At 53.5% G+C, this 23833-nt stretch overlaps 1 protein-coding gene across 1 annotated transcript in view; it reads left to right on the forward strand.

Moving 5' to 3' along the window:
• The window catches only part of DTX1 (deltex E3 ubiquitin ligase 1), a 41014-nt gene extending 18617 nt beyond the window's left edge, over positions 1 to 22397 (forward strand). The window contains exons 2-9 of the mRNA XM_007938183.2: positions 537 to 1215; positions 18054 to 18115; positions 18684 to 18845; positions 19427 to 19488; positions 20275 to 20433; positions 20523 to 20684; positions 20781 to 20870; positions 22173 to 22397. Coding sequence (XP_007936374.1) covers positions 537 to 1215; positions 18054 to 18115; positions 18684 to 18845; positions 19427 to 19488; positions 20275 to 20433; positions 20523 to 20684; positions 20781 to 20870; positions 22173 to 22397 — 1601 coding nt within the window. The remainder of the gene's footprint in view (positions 1 to 536; positions 1216 to 18053; positions 18116 to 18683; positions 18846 to 19426; positions 19489 to 20274; positions 20434 to 20522; positions 20685 to 20780; positions 20871 to 22172) is intronic.
• Positions 22398 to 23833: the final 1436 nt, after the last annotated feature.

Raw genomic sequence — 23833 nt, forward strand, 5'->3', positions numbered from 1 at the left:
GTGGATGTGTGAACTAAGGCCTGGATGAGTGAATGAACTAATGAATGCGTGGATGTGTGAACTAAGGCCTGAATAAGTGAATGAGTTAATGGAAGAATTGTTGGATGAATAAATGAAGTAGTACTGGAATTAATAAGCGAATCCATCAGTAAATGACTGGCTAGATTGATGAATGAATTATTGAATGAACTAATGAAGGGAAATATGGCATGCCACCCACGTGTCTGCAGTATCTTGGTCTCTGTGGATCTCGCCTGCTGCCTCCCCCACCTGTCTGAACACCCCCATACCTGCTCTGCCCTCCTCTGGTGCAAGCAGGGGAGATGTCCACTACATGGTGGGGGCCTGACTACCCAGCCCCTTGTTGAGGTTCTACCCCACCCTGTGTGACACGCCCTTTGTCGAACCTCCCACTCCCCAACCTGTATTGGTCACATCCCCTCTGTGCTGGCCCCTTCACCTGTTTGCCCCCCACCCTCCCCCTGCATTGACCCCTCCCGTCGGTCTGTGCTGACCCCCTCCCTCTGTGGCCACAGGGACCATGCGGCCCGTGCGGCGCAACTTCTACGACCCGTCGTCGGCGCCGGGGAAGGGCATCGTGTGGGAGTGGGAGAATGATGGCGGCGCGTGGACGGCCTACGACATGGACATCTGCATCACCATCCAGAACGCCTACGAGAAGCAGCACCCGTGGCTCGACCTCTCGTCGCTCGGCTTCTGCTACCTCATCTACTTCAACAGCATGTCGCAGATGAACCGCCAGACACGCCGGCGCCGCCGCCTGCGCCGCCGCCTGGACCTGGCCTACCCGCTCACCGTGGGCTCCATCCCTAAGTCGCAGTCGTGGCCTGTGGGCGCCAGCTCGGGCCAGCCTTGCTCCTGCCAGCAGTGCCTGCTGGTCAACAGCACGCGTGCCGCCTCCAACGCCATCTTGGCCTCCCAGCGCCGCAAGGCGCCCCCTGCCGCCCCGCCACCGCCGCCGCCACCCGGAGTGCCGCCGGGTGCGCTCGCAGTGCGCCCCAGCGCCACCTTTGCCGGCGCGGCGCTCTGGGCTGCACCCACCACCGGCCCTACTGAGCCCGCGCCACCCCCTGGGGTGCCCCCACGGAGCCCCAGCGCCCCCAGCGGCGCACCCACCCCCGGGCAGAACAACCTCAACCGACCAGGACCCCAGCGCACGACCAGCGTGAGCGCGCGCGCCTCCATCCCACCTGGGTAAGACTGGGGGGCCCGGGGAAGCAGGGAAGGGGGTCTCCTGCAGCTAGGGACGGGTGCCTAGAGCGGCTGCCGGCTAGGGCCAGGATAGAAGAATGGTGGTAATGATCCTGATAATACCTGGCGTCTGGTGGGTGTTCTGTTGGTACCAAGCGTCACTATGCCCCTTAACATGTTCATACGTGTATGTGTTCACATTCTTGTCGGCACACAGCGACCGGAGGAGGTAGGTACCACCCTGGTCCCCAGCTACCCTGGAGTTGACTTCAGCTCATGGCGACCACAGGACTGTGCTCCATAGCTGATTTTTTTAGTACATCACCAGGCCTGGGTGCCTCTGAGTGGCCTCAGACCTCCAACTTTTCACTTAGCAATCGAGCCCTTCCATCATTTGCATCACCAAAGAAGCTGACACAGCAGGAAGGCGAAAAACTTCTCTAGGATCTAACAGTTCAAGAGTGATGGGGCCATAAGGATGATAGCAATGGCCCAAATTTGCCTTTGGTTTATTTGGTATTTATTCCTTGCTAAACTCTGGTGATGCAGTGGTCAGTGCATTCGGCTGTTAACCAGAAGGTCGGCAGTTCAAACCCACCAGATGTTTCACAGGAGAAAGACGAGGCAGTCTGCTTCTGTAAGATTTATAGTCTTCAAAACGCTATAGGGCGGTTCTGCCCTGTCCTATACGGTTGCTATGAGTTGGAATCAACTTGGTGGCAGTGGGTTTGGTTTTGTTTAATTTCTTTATTGGCAGCAACTCATTTAATCCTCTAAATAACCCTATCATTCCCATATTACAGATGAGGTGGATGGGAGGGGTATGGTGCCTTCCAAGAGTCAACCAGGGAGGAAGCAGGGATTGGAATGCAGGCCTCTAGGATTCCCGAGTCTGGGCTGTGTGAGCCCCATTTGACTATTACAGTATTAACCCCAAGCAATGGTGATGTAAGGAACCTTAGTGGCACAGTGATTACGTGCTCAGCTGCTCACTGAAGGTTAGTGGTTTGAACCCACCAGCTGCTCCATGGGGAAAAAATGTTACAGTCTGCTTCCATAAAGATTTCAGCCTTGGACACGATATAGGGCAGTTCTAGTCTGTCCTGTAGGGTCACCGTGAGTTGGAATTGACTTGACAACAACGTTTTGTTTTGTTTTGTTTTTAATGGTGACATTTCAGGAGAGGACTAGTGCCCCCACATGAGATGGTGGGCATGGATTGGCAGGTTGATTCAGAAGCCATCTAAAAAGAAAAGCTGGCTCCAGGGACGCCTGGGGTGGCCTGCAGTAGTAGGGGCTGCTGGATAGTAGAAGTCAGGACACACCAGGCTCTTGGCTCTTGTTTTCAGAGAGCAGCCTTTTAGGAAATGTCCTTCACCACTCGGCTTTCCCAGCAGGATTTCATTAGGAAGGGAACCCCGCCCATACCAAGTTTGAAAATCCCTGGGTTAAGGCCTCCCAAGCCCCAGTGAGCCCTGGAGCCCAGCCCACGGCCAGTCTTAGCAGAGGACCAGCCCATGAGGGAGTAGGAATGAGAGGAAGAAGCAAAGACCTTGAGCTTGGGATAGACCAGAAGGGAAGAGACCAGGTGGGCTTAGGTGTCGTGCCCAACAGCAGGAGGAGGAGAAAGGCAACTCTGCTTGGATCCCCGTGGTGTGGCAGGGGACTTGACCAGGATGATCTGAGAACCGCCAGGGTGAGCTCTGGGTGCATCTCTAAGGCTACCGGGTCCAGGTCCCTCCTTTCACCATGGCAAGCAGAGCCCTATCTAAGATATGGCAGGTGTGGCCCGTGCCTTGGACGCTACCTGAAGGGGGCGCCACTGAGCAGTGTCTATAAACCATCCCGGTTTCCATGGCCAGCTGTGTAAGATTATTCAGCAAATTCAAGCTCAGGCTGTCGTATTTGAGCGCCTCAAGGCAGACTGTGTGATCTTGCTGTGCAGAGCGTAGAAAGGGAAGAAACTGGAAACAAGGATGTGAGTACATTGGAGACCAGTTTCCGTCCATGGAAGCCAGGAAGGTGCAGTTGTCATTTTCACGGAGTGCTACAACGTGTTCAGTAAAAGATGAACGAGCTTGACTTGTACTTTTGAGTTGATACCGTGGTCAAGTTGTAGGTGTTAGATGTTTGGACAGGGGCGCAATTTCGGCGCTTGCCACAGATGCTGGTTTCTGTGGATACATCTCTGCTGCCTCAGCTGCCCTGTCCGCCTTATGTCCCTTTGAGAGTCTCACCGCCTGTACTCAGGGCCTCTCGTGGCTACCTGTGAGCGGTGTGATCTGGGGCACGTCACTGCCCTTCGCTGAGCCTCGGTCTCTTCGTCTGTAACCTGGGGCCAGAACTCTTTGATGTGGCGCTGCTGTGAGCTTCAACATGGCGTCTGCACATCTCAGCACCTTACCTGTGGTCATCAGGGCTGCTTTTGTGACCCAGCTGCAAATCTGGGAGAAGAGGGAGGGCAGCACCTACTGCCACCTGTCCGCCCTTCTTCTGCAGGTCATTCCCTCTGGGGCCACCGAGGGACCAAGTGGAGGTGTGTCCCCTATGCCCCGTGCGGTCCAGCCTCAGCCCGACCCATTGCTGGAGGGGTCTGGGGGAGGCTTCCAGGGAAGCAAGGGGGGCTCGCCCATCTGGTGAGCACAGGCAACTGGAAGCTCAGTGGGGCTCCTTGTAGATGGCAGTGTGGCCCTGGCTCCTAAAAGAGGGGCCTAGGGACCCTAGAGTGGCGGGAAAAGTGGGACATCGAGCCTGGAGCGGCTGTGGGAGTGCCAGCACCAGGAACCTGCGCAGCGGGAACCGGGGAACCTTCTCTCTGGGGCAGTGTTTTTCAAACTGCAAGTTGTGACCTACTAGTGGGTTGGTTGCAAAAGGCACCCTGGTGGTGCAGGGGTTAAGCGCTCAGCTGCTAACCAAAAGGTCAGCTGTTCAGACCCATCACCCACTCCATGGGGGGAAGATGAGGCAGTCAGCCTCTGTGGAGATTACAGCCGTGGAAACCCCAGGGGGCAGTTCTACTCTGGCCTGCAGGGTCGCTATGGGTAGGAATACACTCCACAGCAGTGGGTGTTAGTGGATTATGGAGTTTCTTGGAATGGAAGATATGGAATGGAGAGTGGAGTGGAGTGGGATAGGAGCTCCAGCAGGCATCCTACGTAGTAAAGGTTAGAATGACCCCAGGAACCTTGTACTTCATCTCTATGCGTGTTTAGTGGGTTGCCAGGTAAAGTGAACTTTAGTTACTGACACGGTGTTTAAAAGCCACTGTTCCTAGACCAGGCCAGGAATTTCTCAGCTTGGATTGCTGATCCTAATTCTGCAGATAGGTTCTATGGGGGTGTGTTCCCAGAGGTGAGCGCAGACCAAGCTCCTGTCCTCAGGGAGGTGCAGTCCGACAGAGGAGGAGGAGGTGGCAAGGAAAAGACTAAATGAATATGACGGGGTGAGGGAGTGCTGTGGAGGCATTTGGATGGGGTAGGAGGGTCCAGAGTGGGTGGGGTGGTCAGGGAAGACCCCGCTGAGGAGGCAGCCAGGGCTGGTCCAGGCGGAGGGAACCGCATGTGCAGCGTCGAGGCAGGGGCTGGCAAGGGCTGGCAAGGGCAGGGCGTGTCAGTGAAAGGCAGGGTGGGGTGGGGTGAGGAGGGGTGTGGTGCTAGTGAGCAGCGGAAGGGCCTGCCCAGCAGGGTTCTGTGGGTGCACAGGGGTGGGGGTGAGAACGGACCCAGCAGGTTCTGGACACCACCAGGAATGGAATTCCCTGATAGAACAGTGAAGACTGTGATTTTCCCCAAGGGAGGTTGTGGGGGCTCCTCCAGGGAGCCTGGGCTTGGGGCTGATGGCAGTAGGGAGCTAGACAGTACTCTTGCCTTCAAGAGGGCTACAACTGTTCCTTGGGAATGTGCTCGTCAGACATGCCCGCCTCTGATCTGCCGGAGCTGTGCCCCCAGCCACGTCATCCCCCCCGCAGCTACGTTGTGCCCGCCCTCGACATCCTCCCCCCACACACACATCGACATCATCTCCCCTTCCTCCTGGGAGCCTTCCTGACCCTGCTGGAGCCCAGGCACTCACCTCTTCTGTCCCCAGCCATGTAGACCCTGCCCAGTGTCACCCCAGCCCCTCTAAGCCTCCCTCTGCAGCCAGATGGGCCTGTATCAAGGGCCCCAGTCCTCCTTTCCAAGGAATCCCAGCTAAATTACGCCTGGCAGGACCTGAGGAGTCTGTCGCTGGGTGAGGGGATGGCAAGGAGGAGGGAATGGGGATGGTAGACCCTGAGGCTGAAGCCTCCATGGGCAACTGAGGCCCAGGAGCAGCCTGTGAAGGGGAAGGGATGGCGTCTCCAAGGAACTGACAGCCAGGCCCTCTCCAGCCCTGCCTGGGTCTCCAAGCCCCTTCTTAGCCTCATAGGGAACAAGGCCCTCCCCATGGTCTCTGTCTCTCTGTGTTCTCATCTCTCCGTGTATCTCTCTCTTCCTGCATCTCTTTGTCACTCTCTGTCTCCACATCTCTTCCCTGCTCCTCCTTACCCACCCTCTCCGTTCCCTCTCCGCAGCTCTGTCTCTAGTCCTCCATGTTCACCTTCCTACTCTCCCCTGCTGGACTCAAACCCAGATTCACCTCGGACACATGGCTTTGCCCCTCTGGCCTCAGTTTCCCTATCTGCCAAATGGAGCTGAACCTGCTACCACATGCACATGTGCAGGGCTGATGCGTATGCAAACGCATTAAACATTGTCAAGTGTGATCCGCGCGTGTGAGGGAGGAGGGAACTCCCTAAGCGCTCCCCCTCCTCACCGTAGCCCCTGGTGGGGCACCAGGCACCACAGACTTGCCCGAGGTCACACAGCCAGTGGGGGCAGAGCGTTGACCTGGTCAGGGTTTTTTCCACTCCCCAGGCTGCCAGTTTGCTCCTGTGATGGGGCTGGAAACCAGCTGGCGGCCTGGGCCCAGGGGGCCTCACAGGGGTGGGGAAGATCCGCCCTGTCTCCTGAGAGGTCAGTGACCAGCGCTGTGGAACACAGCTGTGGGGATAGGAACAGACTCAGAGTTTCCAGCCCACGTGGTGGGGGGAGTGCGAGAGGGGGGACGAGGTGGAGAGGGCAGATAGACCTGTTTCAACTTATTGAGTTGCGCTAGGTCTCAGCTCCATACCATAACTTCTGCACGCATCATGCCTCTTAATTCCAAAAATGTCTAAGGGGACAAATCACACGGTCCCCATTTTCCAAATGAGTATACTGAGGCTCCAAGAGGCTTGAGATTGCACAGCTAGGAACTTGATTCCAAAGCCCAGGTTGGCCAAGATACTGAGGGTGCCCCTTCATTCTTCCCACAGTGAACCTCGTGGTCTGCAAATCAAACTAAACCTGTTGTCGTTGCATCAATTGTGACTCATGGTGACCCCATCTGTTACAGAGTAGAATTGCACCATAACGTTTTCTTGGCTGTACAAAAGCAAATTGTCAGGCCTTTCTTGCATGACACCATTGCAAATTGCTTGCGCCCCCAGGCTCTTTCTGTATTCTGAACCAGGTGCTGATTCACAAGGTGTCAGGGAGCTCAAGGGTTAGATGGACATGGAGTGAAGCGTTTGCGGCTGAGTTTGAGCCCTGGCCTCACATCTCCTCTGGCTATGTGACCCCAGCTGAGCCCATTGCCTTCTCTGTTTTTGCATCTTTGAAATGGGACCAGTTGAGGCCAGATGCCAGAGTCTTGCCTTTTCAAGTCTGCTCCCATTTCAATCTGTCCGGCAGTGGAGGAGGGTGCTGGTTTCATCTTCTCAGCATAAGACTTTTACGACTTCACGACTCTAATGGGTGCAAAAGGGATGCCATTTACATTTTTCTTTCTTTTGCTTCTCATCTCTTGGGCTGTTTATCACCTTTTTGATTTGCAAGTGCTCTTTATATATTAAGGATATTCATCCTTTGTTATCTTTTCCCAGGTGTGTCCCTCGTTTACTTTCTTTATAGCAGTGCTCATCTGTTTTGTTGTTAATTAATCCATATTTATTGATTTAATATTTATTAATGCATATTTATCTCGTTTGACTGCTAACCAGAAGGTTGGTGGTTCAAACCCACGAGCTGCTCTACAGAAGGCAGGCAGGGCAATCTACTTCTGTAAAGATTTGCCACCTCGGAAACCCAGCAGGGGTCGCTTTGAGTTGGAATTGACTCAATGGCAGTGAGTTGTTTTTTGTTTTTTGTGTTTTTTTTTAATCTCCCCATGTGCTGGGCGCTGAGGAGATGGCAGTGAACAAAACAGACAAAAATCCCTAGCCTCACGGAGCTCCCATACCAGCAGGAGACCAACAATAAACAAAATGAATAAATTATAACCCAAACCAGTTGATCTCGAGTCAACTCCGACTCCTGGTGACCACGTGTGTGTCAGCAGAACTGTGCTCCATAAAATTGTTTCACCCTCCGATCTTTCACCCTGTGCTACAGGGTTTTGTTGGCTGTAATCTTTACTGAAGTAAATCACCAGGAACTCCAAATAAATTGTAAAAATCCACAGCCATCAACTCATAGTAACCCTATAGGACAGAGGAGAACTGCCCCATAGGGTTTCCAAAGCTGTCAATCTTTGCGGAAGCAGACTGCCTCATCTTTCTCCCAAAGAGCAGTTGGTGAATTCCAACCACTGACTTTTCAGTTCACAGCTGAGCGTTTTAACCGCTGCGCCACCAGGGCTCCTTAAATAAATGCTAGAGTACGTTCAACGGTAGGAATTGCTACAGAGGAAAGACAGAGCAGGGAAGGGGGATAGGGGAGTAACAAGAGGGGTGCAATTTTAAATAAAGAGGTCAGGAAAGGCCCCACTGAGATGACATTTGTGCACAGATTCAAGTAGGTCAGGAAGGCAGACCAACAGAGAACTGAGAACCAGGGAAGCATGGTCCAGACAGGGACAGCTTGTGCAAACACCCTGAGCAGGAGTGGGCCTGCTGGGTCTGAGGTCAGTGCAGCTACGTGGGGGTGAGCCATGGGAGAGGAGACCAGAGACCAAGTGGGCTGGGGCCTGTGGGGCCTTCTAGGCCCTGCTGGAGACACGCTGGCTTTTATTCTGCGCGGTCGGTCACAGCCAGAGGCGGTTGTGAGGAGCCTGGTGACCTTGTTTTATCAGATTCACTGGAGACGTTGAGAGTAGACTGCGAGGTGGGGGTGGGGGTACCAGAGGCGGTGGAGAGACCGGCTTTGTTGTGGTGCATGTGTTTTGATTTTTCCTTTTTCTTTTTTCTAGTAGTGGTTTTAAGTTTTAAAGTCCACATTTTATTTCTTTAATCCTTTAACGGGTATTACATTTAACTGGCTCAGGAATTGAATAGAACAGAGAGGCACACCATGAAACCTCTGGCCGGCCCCCCTCCCCCTTTTCCTGGCCTCCCTGGGGTTTAGTGGTAATAACTGTGTCCCCTCCCTCCTGGCCACCTCACCACAAGGTCAAACCAAACACCCCCGTCTACCCCCCCACCTGAAGCACTTCCTGCCCTGCTGCCTGGGAGGCCAAACCACACACTCCTGTCTGCACACGGTCGCTACAGGCCGTGGGAACCGAACCCTGCCCTGCTTGGCTCGTTCCACGGTGTGCAGGTCAAGTTGGGAGAACAGAAGAGTGAGAGGGGCTGATAGTGAGTTTAAAGCTAAACCCCAGTGTCTGCCACCCCTCTCTGCGGGACGTTTGCCCTTCGTCCCTAGGAGGAGGATCAGGGCTGGGATGAGCAGTCCCCCCTGATAGAGAGCTGAAACCCAGACCACCCTGATCCTGGCTGGTCCAGGCAGACAGGGCACCGGAGCAACAAAAGAGGAAGTAATGGGGACCACCAGACAGTGGCCATTGGTGGCTGTGGACTTCTGCTGGGGCCATGGGGTGCCCCTCTCTCTGTGTTCCCAGCCCCAGCCCCAGACACACACACACACACACCTCTTCAGGGCTCTGCAGTGGGAGTGGTGTGGTGACTTGGTCCTGGCTGGGTTCCCCAGGATTGTTGGGGGCAGGTACAAGGTAGAGTGGGCTCCCTCACCGCTGGAAGGAACAGGAGCAGGCCCAGGCCCTAGCTGGAACTTCTAGGGAGGCGCAAAGGGGAACTTAACCCCCCCCCAAAAAAAAAAACTCACTGCCATCGAGTCAGATCTGACTCATAGCGACCCCTCCTTGGGTTTCTGAGACGGTATCACTACAGAAGTAGATTGCCCAACCTTCCTTCCCAAAAAAGGGAGCTTGGGGTCCCCCAAAGCACTACTCAACTTCCTTCTCCCTGTGAGATGGCACTCTCCCCCATGACTGAGGCATGGGTCTGTGGGCCAAGGGGGTGCTGGATAATCCGAGTGCACTGAGGGGGCTGGGCCAATCTGGGGACGAGGAACCAGCACCAGAGCATGTAATAAGCCTGGGGCCGTGGGGAGGGAAGGACTGGCAAGGAAACCCCCATCGGTGGAGGGATGGAAACTCAGCTGCCCGGCAAGGAGTGTCAGGGTAGACTCCTGGGGTCCTGGCCCCACTCTGATGTCCCAGGAAAGGACAGGGAACAGCGTGGGGAACAGCAAGTAGGAAAATCTTCCCAAATTATCTCATCCTGCCTGCAGACATTGCCTTCCAATCAGCGCAAGTAGACAGCCTGTCTGTATGCTCATCCTTGGCCAGGTGGACCAACACCCCTTCCCTCTTCTCTAGACTAATCTTGGAGATCATTTTTCTCAGGACCTCAGGGGGACTAGAGAGGCTGCAGAGGGTATTTCTCTGGGATGTCTGCTTCAAGAATCACTTCAGATCTGCGCAGAGAAGTCCATGGTTGTGCAGTTTGCACTTGGCTGGTAACCAGAAGGTTGGCAATTTGAGCCCTTTCAGAGAAAGAAAGGCCTGGCAGCTTGCTGCCATAAATATTACAGCCAAGCACATCCTATGGGGTAGCTCTACTCTGTAACACATGGGGTCTTCTGAGTTACAAATGCATAACAAAAGCAACAACAACAAAAAGCGGTGCTTGAAAAAGGTGGCTGTTTTGGGAAGGACACCAGGGCACCAAACGTGTGCAGAGAACACGTGGGGAGAATATGCACAAGTCATCTGCTCGGAACTCCCCACAAAATCCCAGCACCCCTTCCTTCCTGCCTTCCTTCCTTCCTGCCTGTCTGCCTGCTGCGAGTGTCTGTTGAACTCTACTCGGTGCCATAGACTGCTGTTGAAGGCAGGTGGTCCCTGCTGGCTCTGATGAGGTGGCAATACAGCAGAGCCCGGGGGTGGGGTGAAGGGGTGCCTTTCAGCCTTTGGGACAAGCCTTCCCAGCCCAGGGCTGCAAAGGCCATGTGCTCGGCCTGTTGGAGGGCAGCTGACATGTCTGGAGTGCAGAGGCAGAGGAGAGAGGGGGGAGGAGAGGTCACAGAGGCAGAGCCTGACCATGCTAAAGGCTTCATAATGTCAGGTAGTGATTAGGAAAAAAAAGGAAGTGAGATAAGGGCAAAGACCAGGAACCCTGGTGATGCAAAGGTTAAATGCTCAACTACTTACCAAACCCACCAGCCATTCCTCGGAAGGAAGGTTGGGCAATCCTACTTCCGTAGTGATACTGCCTCGGAAACCCAAGGAGGGGTCGCTATGAGTTGGGGCCAACTCGACGGCAAATAACAACAACTTACCAAAAGATTAGCAGAAAAGGTTTGAGCCCACCGGCAACTCCATGGGAGAAAGACACAGTGGTCTCCCATAAAGATGACAGCCTAGAAAACTCTATGGGGCAGTTCTTCCCTGTGACATGGGGTCTGCCCGAGTCAAAATTGACACGACAGCACCCAACAGGGGCAAAGATGAGGCCTCTCCAAAGTGGAGAAGTACCAGAGGGCCCCCTGAGAAGGTGACATTTGAGCAGATCTGGGTTAAGTGAGGGAACAGGATTCTGGGCAAAAGGATATAAAACTTTTCACTTTCTTGTTTTTTTTGCCAGGATACAGAAATGCCATTCATTTTTGCATATTGACTTTGTATTCAGTAATATTACTGAGGGGAGCTCTGGTAGTGTAGTGCGTAAGGCACTTGACTGCTAACCAGAAGGCTGGCGGTTCAAACCCACCAGCCACTCCTCGGAAGGAAGATGGGGCAATCTACCTCCATAGTGATACTGCCTCAGAAACCCAGGGAGGGGTCGCTATGAGTCGGGGTCGACTCGACGGCACATAACAACAACAATGTGAGTTCCCTTGTTAATTCAGTAGATTTTTAAAGATTTTTCTGCTTACAGGTCGTCCCCAACTTAGGACATATTTGAGTCACAACAAAATGCTTACGACCGTGTGTTTGTTTTTTTTTTGGTACATCTTTTTGTTAGTGGTATGTCCTACATACACTGTTGCAGCATATGTTCTGCTAATGTTACCCTTCTTAGTTGTTCACTCACAGATATGCAAAGATCAGATTTATAAAGATACTGGTAATAAAAGGCAATAATAGTGAAAACTAGGGGAAAAAAAAAAAAGAGAGATTTGACTTACATCAGAACCAACTTAGAGTCATTGAAATAGGACCCTGTCGTAAGTCAGGGACTGTTGTTGTTAGATGCCATCAAGTCAGCTCCAACTCACAGCGACCCCATGTACAACAGAACGAAACACTCCCCGGTCCCGTCAGCCTCACCATCCTTGCTATACCTGAGCTCATTGTTGCAGCCACTGTGTCAGCCATCTCATTGAGGGTTGTTATGGTTACCTAGCGCCTCTCTAACAAGAAGATACCACACATGGGATGGCTTTAATAAGCAGGAGTTTATTCTCTTACAGTTTGGAGGCTTTAAGTCCGAGTTCAAAGTGCCAGGCTCTAGGGGCTGGGAGAAAGCCGCTCAGCCTTGGGCTTCAGCTCTGCCTCTTGCTCCTGGCCCACTGAAGCTGGAGGCTTTTCTTCACTCAGCTGCTGGCTGCTGAGGCTGACAAGCCCAAGGTTGACAAGTAACAAGGCACAGTCCTAATGTTACCAAACCACACGCAGACCACTCATTCAAGTCCATTAAAAGTCCCAAGATTGGCAGAATGTTGCAGGCTGCTGAATGAAGACTCAGCTACATGCAAGTTTCAAGCGTGCCATGAGCTGGAGACCATTCCCAAAGCTGCTGCTCATATACGGGAAGCAGACCACAGCCCAAAGGCAGCTACTCAGCTGCTTGTGGTAGGTCCCACCACAGAGTTGATTGCCAGTCTCCTCATGGGGAATAACTACCACCAGCTGCCCAGCCAGTCAGCCAGGCCCAGCCGAGTTGACACACAAACTGAACTACCACAAGGGTCTTCCCCTTTTTTGCTGACCCTCTGCTTTCCCAAGCATGACATCCTCCAGGGAATGGTCCCTTCTGACAACATGACCAAAGCAGGTGAGACGAAGTCTGGCCATTCTTGCCTCTAAGGAACATTCCGGCTGCACTTCTTCCAGGACAGATTTGTTCATTCTTCTGGCAGTCCATGGTATGTTCAGTATTCTTTACCAGCACCACAACTCAAAAGCATCAACTCTCCTTCAGTCTTCCTTATTCACCACTTGTGCATGATTATAGTGTCTACAAATAATGACCAGCAAGTGTGAGGCCCTGGGGTAGAAATGCGCCTGGCCTGTTTGAGGAGCCGCAGGGAGAGCAGTGTCTGCGTGGAGGGGGGCAAAGGGGTGAATGGGGGGAAATGGGGCTCAAGGGGCAGGCAGGAGCCAGATCATATAGAGGAAGGAGGTTGGATTGGACTCTGGGTGAAGTGGGATCAGGATCTGATCCAAGGTAGGAACGGCAGCAGGACCTACCTCTACCCTGGGGAAGCCATGGCAGGGGAACTGAGGAGCCCCTGGGCCCCAAGAAGACTGAGCACGGGGTGAGGGGCCAGCCCCGCTTCCCGGAGGCCTGTGGGCAGTGGTCGCTTGTCCAGGATGGAGGATGTTCTCACTGGTTGGGAGGAAACCACGTGTACCACATCAAAGGGAGCCCAGGCGGCTCCCACGCTCAGCGCAGCGTGGGAACTCTGCTACCCAGGGTTCTCGCAGGGGGCCTATGGATCACAAGGGGCTGGGGCCACCTTGGGACTGTCCCCCAGCTCACTGAAGGGTAAATAAAAAAAACAGCCCCACAATCACGCCCCACTCACAACTTTCTTCCCACAAGCAAGACTGTTATGAACCAAAACCAGGGCTCTAAGGGGTTCCGGAAGTTCCTAGCCTGCTGAAATCTAAAACTTTCCCTTCCTGGGGTGCCCTCTGCCTGCTTCTCAGGCCAAAGGCTCTACCAGTCCTGGTCATCAGCTAGATCAGGACTAGATAGACCTGGTGGTGGTGTCACCAGGGCTGATGTCACACACACAACCCCAGTGGACCTCCTCCCATACCAGACCACACAGAATCCTTAGTAGTGTTTATTATTAATTTTAAGCATAGAATAATATGTGGTAAACTAGCCATAAATTGCTTAATTATTTCATAGATTATATAAATGCTAGCAACAAAATTGTTGTGTAAACTCTTTCTACATTGAATTACATTATAACATTAGAAGTAACTGAGCCAAAGCCATTTTTTATTTTTCTCCTTTTAATTACTGCTTCATCCTCAAAAAAGTTATTGGTATAAAAACCAACACCAAACCCTCTGCCATTGAGTCGGTTCCAACTCATAGCGACTCTATAGGACAGAGTAGAACTGTCCCCACAGGGTTTCCAAGGCTGTAAATCTTTACAGAAACACACTGCCTCATTGCTCTCTCACAGAGTGGCTAGTGGGTTTGAGCCACTGAACTTCTCGTTAGCAGTCAAATGGTTTTAACCCACTATGCCTCCAGAACTTCTTAGTTATTGATAAAAACAAACAAACAAACAAAAACTCACTACTGTCGAGTCAATTCCAACTCATAGCAACCCCTCCTTGGTTTTCCGAGGTGGTATCTCTATGGAAGTAGATCACCCAGTCTTCCTTCCAAGGAGTGGCTGGTGAGTTTGCACTGCCAGCCTTCTGGTTAGCAGTTGGGTGCCTTAGGCACTATGCCATCAGAGCTCCTCAGTTATTGATAGAGGTTCACAAATAACTAATTACCACAATTTTGGAGCTAAAACACCAGAAAATTTGACAAAATCAACAACTATAAAAACACCTTCAGCAACAGAAACAACATCATATTCTTGGAGCATGGGCAGATGAAATCACATGATTTGAAGCCTCATTGTAATTGGGTCATAATGACAGCTCAGACTGGAGCACGTTACACAAACAAACAAGCAAAAACTCACTGCCATCTAGTCGAGTCAGATCCAACTTATAGTGACCCCTCCTTGGGTTTCCGAGGTAGTATCTCTACAGAAGTAGATTGCCCATCCTTCCTTCTGAGGAGTGGCTGGTGGGTTTGAACCACCAGCCATCTGATTAGCAGTCAAATGCCTTAGGCACTACACTACCAGAGCTCCTGGAACACGTTAGAAGGGTCAAAAAGTAAATTAGTGTAGAGTTTTAGGCTTGTTGGTATATTGATACATGTAAGCTAGGCTTACAAAAAAATGTTTCTGTTAGTATAACTAACTACAGGGATGTTTTTATAAGAAATAATAAATTTCTGCCGAAACGTTTCACAGAAACTTTACAGTCATGTTGGTGTCACCCCTCCGACAGTGTCACGCTGTGGTCTGCACTCCCTCCACCCCTCTAGTGACTCCACTGGACCTGGGCTAGCAAACGACCAATGGGTAGCAGCTGCCTGGAGAGCTATGTTGAGGATTCTGCTCAGCTTGAGAGAATGTGGTGATTGATTAGTGATGTCTGTCAAGGAGTTCTGGTGGTGTAGCGCCTAAGACATTTGACTGCTAACCAGTAGGTTGGTGGTTCAAACCCATGAGCCACTCCACGAAGGGAAGACTGGGCAATTTACTTCCGTAAAGATTTACTGCCCTGGAAACTCAAAGGGGTCACTATGAGTTGAAATCGACTCGATGGCAGTGAGTTCTTTTTTTTCTTTTCCCCCCCCACAGTAGACAAGAGTGATGGTATGTGTGTGATAAATATTTGTCTTTCTCCATATTTTACAAATAGCCCTGGAGAGGAATGAAGGGGGTGGGGAGAAACCTGGAGATGTTGAGGACTCTAACCAGTGTATCTCTACTGTGGTTTTGTGCCATCATATTGATTCCAACTCATAGTGACCCTGTGTGACAAGGTAGAACTGCCCTGTATTGTTTCCTAGGCTGTGTATCTTTACGGCAGTAGATAGCCAGCCCGTTTCTCCTGTGGGGCAGCTGTGGGTTCCAAATGCCAACCTTCCAGATAGCAGCCAAGCATTTAACTATGAAGGCCCCAGGGCTCCTTGTGTCTACACTAGAGGTGTTGCCAACGCTACTGTAATTGCAAGGACAACCTGAGCAAGTCATGGAACTTGATCCTGACTCTCCTTATCTGTAATGTAAGGATACTAGTGCCTTGCCTACAGTCTTGTTGGGGATCAGGAAGGGGAGAAGCTTAGGCAAACGCCTCTACACTTTCCTATAAAGTAGAAGTCTGGTAAGCATCTGCGTACATGATTGTGCGCATGTTCCCTGGACTGTGTATGTGTGTGGAGTTGTCCAGGTATCTGTGTATGTATTTGTGTACAGTTGTCCAGGTATCTGTGTGTGGGGAGGGGGAGTGTTCCCTGAGTATGTCTGTGTGTGCCTGTGTGGGTATGTATACATGCATTATGCTCTAATGTGTGTGTGTGTGTGTCTGGGTGTGTGCATGTGGGAGGGTGTTCCCTGGGTGTGTCTGTGTGTATATGTATGGTGTATATCCGAATCTGTGTACATGTGTGAGTGATGCGTTCCCCCAGTAGTGTGTGTTCCTTGGGTGGGGGGTATTGCATGGTGTGTATGTGTGTTGCAAAGTGCATACATGTGGGCATTTGTTCCTTGGGTGTGTATGCATGTGTTATCTGAATCTGTGTGCGTGTATGTATGTGTGTGTGATGTCCCCCCAGTAGGTTGTGTTCCCCAGGGGCGTAAGGGTGTGTGTGTATGTGTGTTTCCGGGCCCAAGCCTGCCAAGGGTCCCGTTTGCTTGTAGACAGTGCCCAGCCTATCTCTCTGGTGATGGTGTGCCTTCTGGGGACAGGTGACCAGGCCAGCAGCCCTGGCTAGGCTCAGACCTCAGCAGGCAGGCAAAAGGGACCATGGCAGCTCCTTTCCTTGCCCTGGGACCCTGGTGCTGTCACTGGCCCCATCCTCCCATCCCTTAAGGCTGCTCCCTGACCCTCAGACCACTACTCTTCATCAAATCTTATCCATCTGGGGTTCCATTCTTATCATCAACAAGGCACCCACTCACTCACAAAACCAGGCCCTAAAGTCATGGACACTTGGGCAGGTGCAGGACTGACTCCAGCACACTTTCTTATCCGGGCCTCCTCCCAGGAACCCTGTAAGGGAGGGAGTAGTATCCTCATTTTACAGATAAGGAAACTGAGGATCAAGGTCATCACTGCGGCACCTTCCTGGTTTCCTGTCCGAGCCGGAGAGGAGTTGCACCCTGACTCAGTGGCCTGAGTCCAGACATGAAATGACTCAGCTAGGGTTACACACTGATGGTGACAATGAGGACAAGGACAATGATGATGGTGATGAAGGTGGCTAATAGAATTGTTATTGGATCCCAGGTCTGCAGCCAGCCTTGACATGCAGAATGTCATACAAACCTCACAGTAAACATAAGACAGTACCATGTTATATGTTTTTCTCGTAAATAGGCTCATGAGAGGGGGGATGGCCTGCTGTGTGTCAACTGAGCAGTGGTTGAGCTGAGATGTGAAAGGTTGTTTTTGGTTTTGTTTTTAATTGTGATTTGGGTGAAAATTTACAGAGCAAATTCACTTTCCATACAGCAGTTCACATACACTTTGTCTCATGACATTAACCACAGTTTACCACAATGCAACAGCTCCCCTCCCACTTCCTCCCGATAGTTACCTCTTCCCTGTGTCCATCCCTCCATGTACTCCTGCCCCCTGAGCTGTCTCCCTGTGCATACACAGCCCTTCTTTCTCCCATGATTGTTCTCTCCAAGGAGTGTATCTATCTCAGGTAAATGTTTGATTCCTATGCCTGTCTTTTGTTTGGCTGGAAGCCACAGGTGTGGGTTCAATTCCAGATCTAAAGGGCAGCTAGGGGCCATAGTCTCAGGGGTTCCACTAGGCTCTATCAGACCAGCAAACCTGGTCCCCCCTTGTGAAAGGTGTTTTGGCTGGCTCCAGAAGTCAGAGCTATTTTGGGGAAGGGGAGAAAAAGGGAATTTTCCCCAGCAGTTCTTCGTTTGAAGGGACAATGCCTTAGTCACAGAAGCTGACCTCGGTAAATATTCCAGAAGGGAAAAAATGTTCCATCATTAAATAACTTTGGTTGGAAAACCAGGATTAACATTGTTATTTCATTTTGCAGGACTTATCAGGGCCTCTAATGTGCTCAGCTATGTTGTGGATCTCTGAGAGCCAGACAGTGAAGTGTTTCCAATTTACTGAATCCCTGGGTCCTGGAATCTTTTATGGGGATTAGTGCTCCAAACTTTGAGATGCCAGAATGGCCAAATAACTGTTGGGTTTCAGGCACTACCAATGAGAGGAAGTTGTAGCCAAGTGCATGTGTGGAGGGCCCGTGGGGGACCAGGAAGGGTCAGCCCTGGCCACACCCCACCCCCTAACGGAAGGCTGTCAGAGCAAGGGCGGAGCTCCCCAGTGATCATTCTAGAGACAGACACAAAGGAGTCAGGTGTGCCCAGGATCACACACAGCAGGAACCCAGCCAGAAGGCCAGGTCCCCTGACCTCCTGGTGTGGACGACAGAAGTCCAGCCGTGTCCCCTTCTCTTCCCACTGTAGGGTGCCCGCACTTCCAGTGAAGAACTTGAATGGTACCGGGCCGGTTCATCCTGCCCTGGCAGGTGAGATCCAGCCTGGTGTGGGGCTTATGGGCGGTGCCTGGAGAAAAGGTCCCCTACTATTGGGCCTCTTGACACCAGGGGGTGGGATCCTGGGGCTTGTGGGTGAGGTTCTGGCCCCGGTAGCATAGTGCCTAAGGCACTTGACTGCTAACCAGAAGGCTGGCGGTTCAAACCCTCCAGCCACTCCTCTGAAGGAAGGTTGGGCAATCCTACTTCTATAGTGATACTGCCTCAGAAACCCAAGGAGGGGTCGCTATGAGTCAGAGCTGACTCGAGGGCACATAAAACAACTTGGTTTTAATCTGGGATGGGGCTGAGTGGGCGACCCGGGAAGGCACCTCCCCTCCCACCACGCACACCCCTGGGGGCCTTAGGATTCCAGGGAGATCAAGTGGGCAGGCCCTGGAGGAGGAGCTCCACGGGGCTGCTGCAGACTGCCCCCCTGCGCGTGCCTGCGGGGAGGGGCCTGAGGATCCCCATCTGCCCACCTCCGGAGCAGGACGGTGGGTGGGTGTGTGGGTGGGGCCCAGCGTGGGCGCCCCGCCCTGATGACCCTGCGCTCCCCCAGGGATGACCGGGATCCTGCTATGTGCGGCCGGGCTGCCTGTGTGCCTGACGCGGGCCCCCAAGCCCATCCTGCACCCACCACCGGTGAACAAAAGTGATGTCAGGCCGGTGCCCGGGGTGTCCGGCGTGTGCCGCAAGACCAAGAAGAAGCACCTCAAGAAGAGTATGCCTCCCGCGTGCACCCTCTGACCCGGACTGCAGCCCCTCTGACCCCAGACTGCAGCCCATCGGACCCAGACTGCAGCCCCTCTGACCCCAGACTCCAGCCCCTCTGACCCCAGACTCCAGCCCCTCTGACCCCAGACTCCAGCCCCTCTGACCCAGACTGCAGCCCCTCTGACCCCACACTCCAGCCCCTCTGACCCCACACTCCAGCCCATCTGACTCAGATTCCAGCCCCTCTGACCCCAGACTGCAGCCCCTCTGACCCGGGACTCCAGCCCCTCTGACCCGGGACTCCAGCCCCTCTGACCCCACACTCCAGCCCCTCTCACCCCACACTCTAGCCCCTCTCACCCCACACTCCAGCCCCTCTCACCCCGGACTCCAGCCCCTCTCACCCCACACTCCAGCCCCTCTCACCCTGGACTCCAGGCCCTCTGACCCATCCACTCTCCTTCATCTGACTCCTGACGTCAGCTCCTCTTCCCTGCCTCCATCCCCATCAACCACCCAGTGACCCCAACATCTCACCCTGTGGACCCCTGCCCCCCTATCTGACCCTGTCCCCCTGTGCCCCTGCAGGTAAGAACCCTGAGGACGTGGTTCGAAGGTACATGCAGAAGGTTAAGAACCCACCTGATGAGGTGAGCTTGGGGGCGGGGTGTGTGTGGGGGATCTGTAGCCCAGCCCCCGCCTCTCTGCCCCATGGTCCCAGTTCCTGGTTGGCTCTGTTGGTGGCTGGAGTCCACTTAGAGGCACCTCAGAAGGCCTGGTGACCTACTTCTGCAGATCACAGCCGCTGAAAACCCTGTGGAGGAAGCCAGTTCTACTCTGACACACTGTGGGGTCACCATGACTTGGAATGGAGTCAAGGCGACTGGTTTTGGGTTTTCCTCTGCCTTTCTCTAAGATGTCTGTTGATGAACAGACATGCTTAGGTTGGACGTAATAACATTCACGCATCTTTTGATGCTTAATCACTTCTGTGTTGTGTTAAAACATTCTTGCCTACCCCGAGGTCTCAGTGTTATCACTAGTATTTTCTGCTGAAGTCTTGTGAACTTTTGCCTTTGGTATTTAAGTCTTTAGTCCATCTGGAGGGTGGTGGGAGGTGAGGGATGGATCTCTTCTTATGTCATTTATATTCATATGAGGGGGGTCCCTTCTCCCTTTAAGGAGCCCTGGTGGGATGGGTTAAGGCTCGGCTGCTAACTGAAAGGTCAGCGGTTTGAACCCACCCAGCCACTCCGTGAGAGTAAAGACCTGGCAGTTCGCTCCCATGAAGATTGCATATGGGGAAGTTCCACTGTGTCCTGTAGGGGCACTAGGAGTTGTGATGGATTCTTTTCCCTTTGGCAAACGGCTATGTGGAGGGTGATGCGCTGCCCTCGGCGGCTTGGGGTGTCATCTTCACCCCCTATGTGCCCCAGGACTGCACCATCTGCATGGAACGACTGGTCACCGCCTCTGGCTACGAGGGCGTCCTGCGGCACAAGGGCGTGCGGCCCGAGCTCGTGGGCCGCCTGGGCCGCTGTGGCCACGTGTATCACCTGCTGTGCCTCGTGGCAATGTACTCCAATGGCAACAAGGTGCGCTGACAGGGCAGCGGGTGGGCAGTGGGCAGGAGGCCGGCAGGGCAAGGACACCTGAGGACTCACCACCTGCCTCCCGACCCCAGGATGGCAGCCTGCAGTGCCCCACGTGCAAGGCCATCTACGGGGAGAAAACAGGTACCCAGCCGCCTGGGAAGATGGAGTTCCACCTCATCCCACACTCGCTGCCCGGCTTTGCAGACACCCAGACCATCCGCATAGTGTACGACATCCCCACAGGCATCCAGGTGAGCCCTCGCTCACTCGGACCCCGGTGCCCCTACCCGCTCCAGCCTCCCCCCGGTTCAAGTCCTGCTGAGGATCTGATGAGCCCCTCCCCACAGGGCCCTGAGCACCCCAACCCCGGCAAGAAGTTCACGGCAAGAGGCTTCCCACGGCACTGCTATCTACCCAACAACGAGAAGGGCCGGAAGGTGGGTGCCTGCTCGTGAAAGCGCAGGAGGAGGCTGGGTCCCCACGGTCCCCAGTCGCTGTTCTCAAACCCCTCCCGGCACCGGTGGCTGGACAGTGTTTACCACAGCTCTCTACGTTGCCCCCAGGCCTGCTGAGCACTTCACACTGTCTCTCTACCAACCTGCTGAGGTCAAGGGCTTCTGACCCCATTTTACAGATAGGAAACAAAGCCTCAGAGGGGGCAAGCAACTTGCACATGGTCACCCAGCTAGGAAGTGGTGGAGCTGAGATCAGAGCCCAGCATCCAGGCCCCTAACCATACTATACGTGGTCTGTTTTACTTTTCATGTGTTTTTCAAGAGGAGCCGGAAAGCTAGATTTTCATGGCAAATTTCTAGGTTGTGGCTTTTTTTGTGCACTGGGAGGGCCAAAACCAAATCCAGCTGAAGGCCCTCCATGTGCAGGCCTCCCTCCATCCGAGAAGAAACTGGGGGTAACTTGGAAAGAGCCACTACTGAGGAAGCCCAGAGGGGAGTCAGTCCAGGACATGCAAAGGGGAAAGAAGTGGCCCAGCCCCGCAGTCCAAGGAGGGCAGTCTTCAGTGCTTCCGAGGGCGCTTCGGAGGTGCAAATAGTTAATGCTAATGGACAGTTGGAGGTTTGAGTCCACACTGAGACGCCTTGGAAGAAAGGCCTGGCAGTCTACATCCTAAATACCAGCCATTGGAAGCACGGTTCTGCTCTGACACCGTGGGGTCGCCAGGAGTGGGAGGGAGTCCACAGCAGCTGATGGTGATGGTTGGTAGGTGTGGTAGTTGTTGGGTGCCATCAAGTCCCTTCTGACTCACAGTGAGTCTGTAGGACAGAGTGGATCTGCCCCATAAGGTTTCCTAGGCTGTAACCTTTACGGAAGCAGTCGTTTCCCTACAGAGCCATGGGGTGGATTCGAACTGCCAACCTCTCTTTATTAGCAGCCTAGGATTAACCAGTGCACCGCCAGGGTTCCTTCTGTTGTTGTTATATGCCGTCAAATGGACCCGACTCATAGCAAGCCCTCCTTGGGTTTCCGAAGCAGTATCACTACAGAAGTAGATTGCACAACTTGCCTTCCGAGGAGTGGCTGGTGGGTTTGAACCACCAGCCTTCTGGTTAGCAGTCAAGTGCCGTAGGCACTATGCTACCAGAGCTCCTGGGCTCCTTCTGGTAGGTGCTAGTGGAGCCATGAAGCAGAGTGGGGAGTGGGGAGGGAGGTGGAGCTCAAGGGGCTCAAGCAGCGGGGGCGGGGCTTCCTGTGACCCCACCCCCCCTCCACCCCGCCCTCAGGTGCTGCGGTTGCTCATTACCGCCTGGGAGCGCAGACTAATCTTCACTATCGGCACGTCCAACACCACCGGCGAGTCGGACACCGTGGTGTGGAACGAGATCCACCACAAGACCGAGTTTGGATCCAACCTCACAGGCCACGGCTACCCAGATGCCAGCTACCTAGACAACGTGCTGGCTGAGCTCACAGCCCAGGGTGTGTCCGAGGCTCCGGCCAAGGCCTGAGGCCAAAGGCTATACCCACTTTTCCTCCTGCTTTGCCCCTGGCCTGGCACAAGCCTCCCTCTACCAGGGCTAGGGCTTGAACGAGAGAGTCCTGGGGCCCCGGGTGCAGGCCTGGGGAGGAGTCTGTGGACGGAGGCAGAAGGTAGCAGCTGGGATGTTGGTAGGCCAGCCAGCTCCGATCCACAGCTCCCTGAGAGGGCCGCAGAGAGAGAGTTCCAGAAACCACAGCGACCTCCCTATCAGAAAGACAGACCCATCCCCTCACACACACACATACACACACACACACACACACGTCCTGTTGAACACATGCTCGCACACACACGTGCCTCTACTTACCCCCGAGCTGGGGCAGAAGAGACAGGAAGAGCCCGTGGTGCCCATTGTGGGTCCCATCCGTGTCTGTCGCATCTGTACAGGCTTGTCTGCAGACAGAGTGTTCCAGTGAAGCACCTAAGACCTGCTGGGGCCTCTGGGCAAGGGCTTGGGATGTTCAGTTGGCCCTCCACGCCTCATCCACCCTTGTGTCATCACCCATCCCTGCTGCCCACTGATGGGTACCTGTGTGCTGATGGGGTGCGAGCCCCAGATTACTGAGCAGTTTTGCAAAGGGATGAGCCACAGGGGGTGGGGCTGGGGGTGTCTTATTTTGTGCTTGTGTGTCTTCATCCTTCTGGGACATGACCTCCTTCCTCCCCTCTCCCACTCCCAGGCTGTATGTCTGTCCCAGATAAAGGCACTCTTCTCTTCCCCTCCCCTTTCCACTCCATCCTCTCCACCAGATCACTCCCAGCTTCAAGATCCAAAGGCTGGAGCGTTTGGCTTCAAGAGCAAGATGAGAAGGCCTAACTTAGGCAAGCGTGCTTCAAAACCAGAGTGGACAGCATAGAGTCAATTTCCCTTTCTTTGGGAGTGGGCAGTGGGATGGCTGATAAGTCTCTGGCCAACCAGGGGCCCGTTGCCCAGGCAACTCACCAGCTCCGCCTCTGTTGATTGGCTGCCATGGTGGAAGTCAGCCAAGATTTAAAGGGACGCCAGTGATGGCTCTTTTGAAAACCTACCAGTCCCACTGTGGGTGGAGAAATAAATGGTCTTTCTCCTCCTCACCCTGCCTTTTCCTGCCAGGAGGGAGTGGGTGACTCTTCCTAGGGGGCTGTATGGGGGAATAATGGCTTACAACTAAATGATAAGCCAAGGGCCATTGCCTTTCTCAGCCTTGGGCAACTGGAGGTGGGGGCAGACTGGAGGGTCTCCATAATTCTCTTGTCCTGGGGCAACGAAAGGGGGAGGTTGTTGGGGAGCCAGGCCTTCCTAGTCTCATTCTCCAAGAGAGCAGAGGTCATAGTGCGGTTCTCAGACACAAGACATTGCATAAACTGCTCCGTGAATCTCAGGCCCAGAGCTGAGAAAATACAGAGGACTTAAGACACCATGAT

The sequence above is a fragment of the Orycteropus afer genome, unplaced genomic scaffold (genome assembly GCF_000298275.1).
Source record: "Orycteropus afer afer isolate SDZICR_OR568_19922 unplaced genomic scaffold, OryAfe1.0 scaffold00048, whole genome shotgun sequence".
NCBI classification, from domain to species: Eukaryota; Metazoa; Chordata; class Mammalia; order Tubulidentata; family Orycteropodidae; genus Orycteropus; species Orycteropus afer.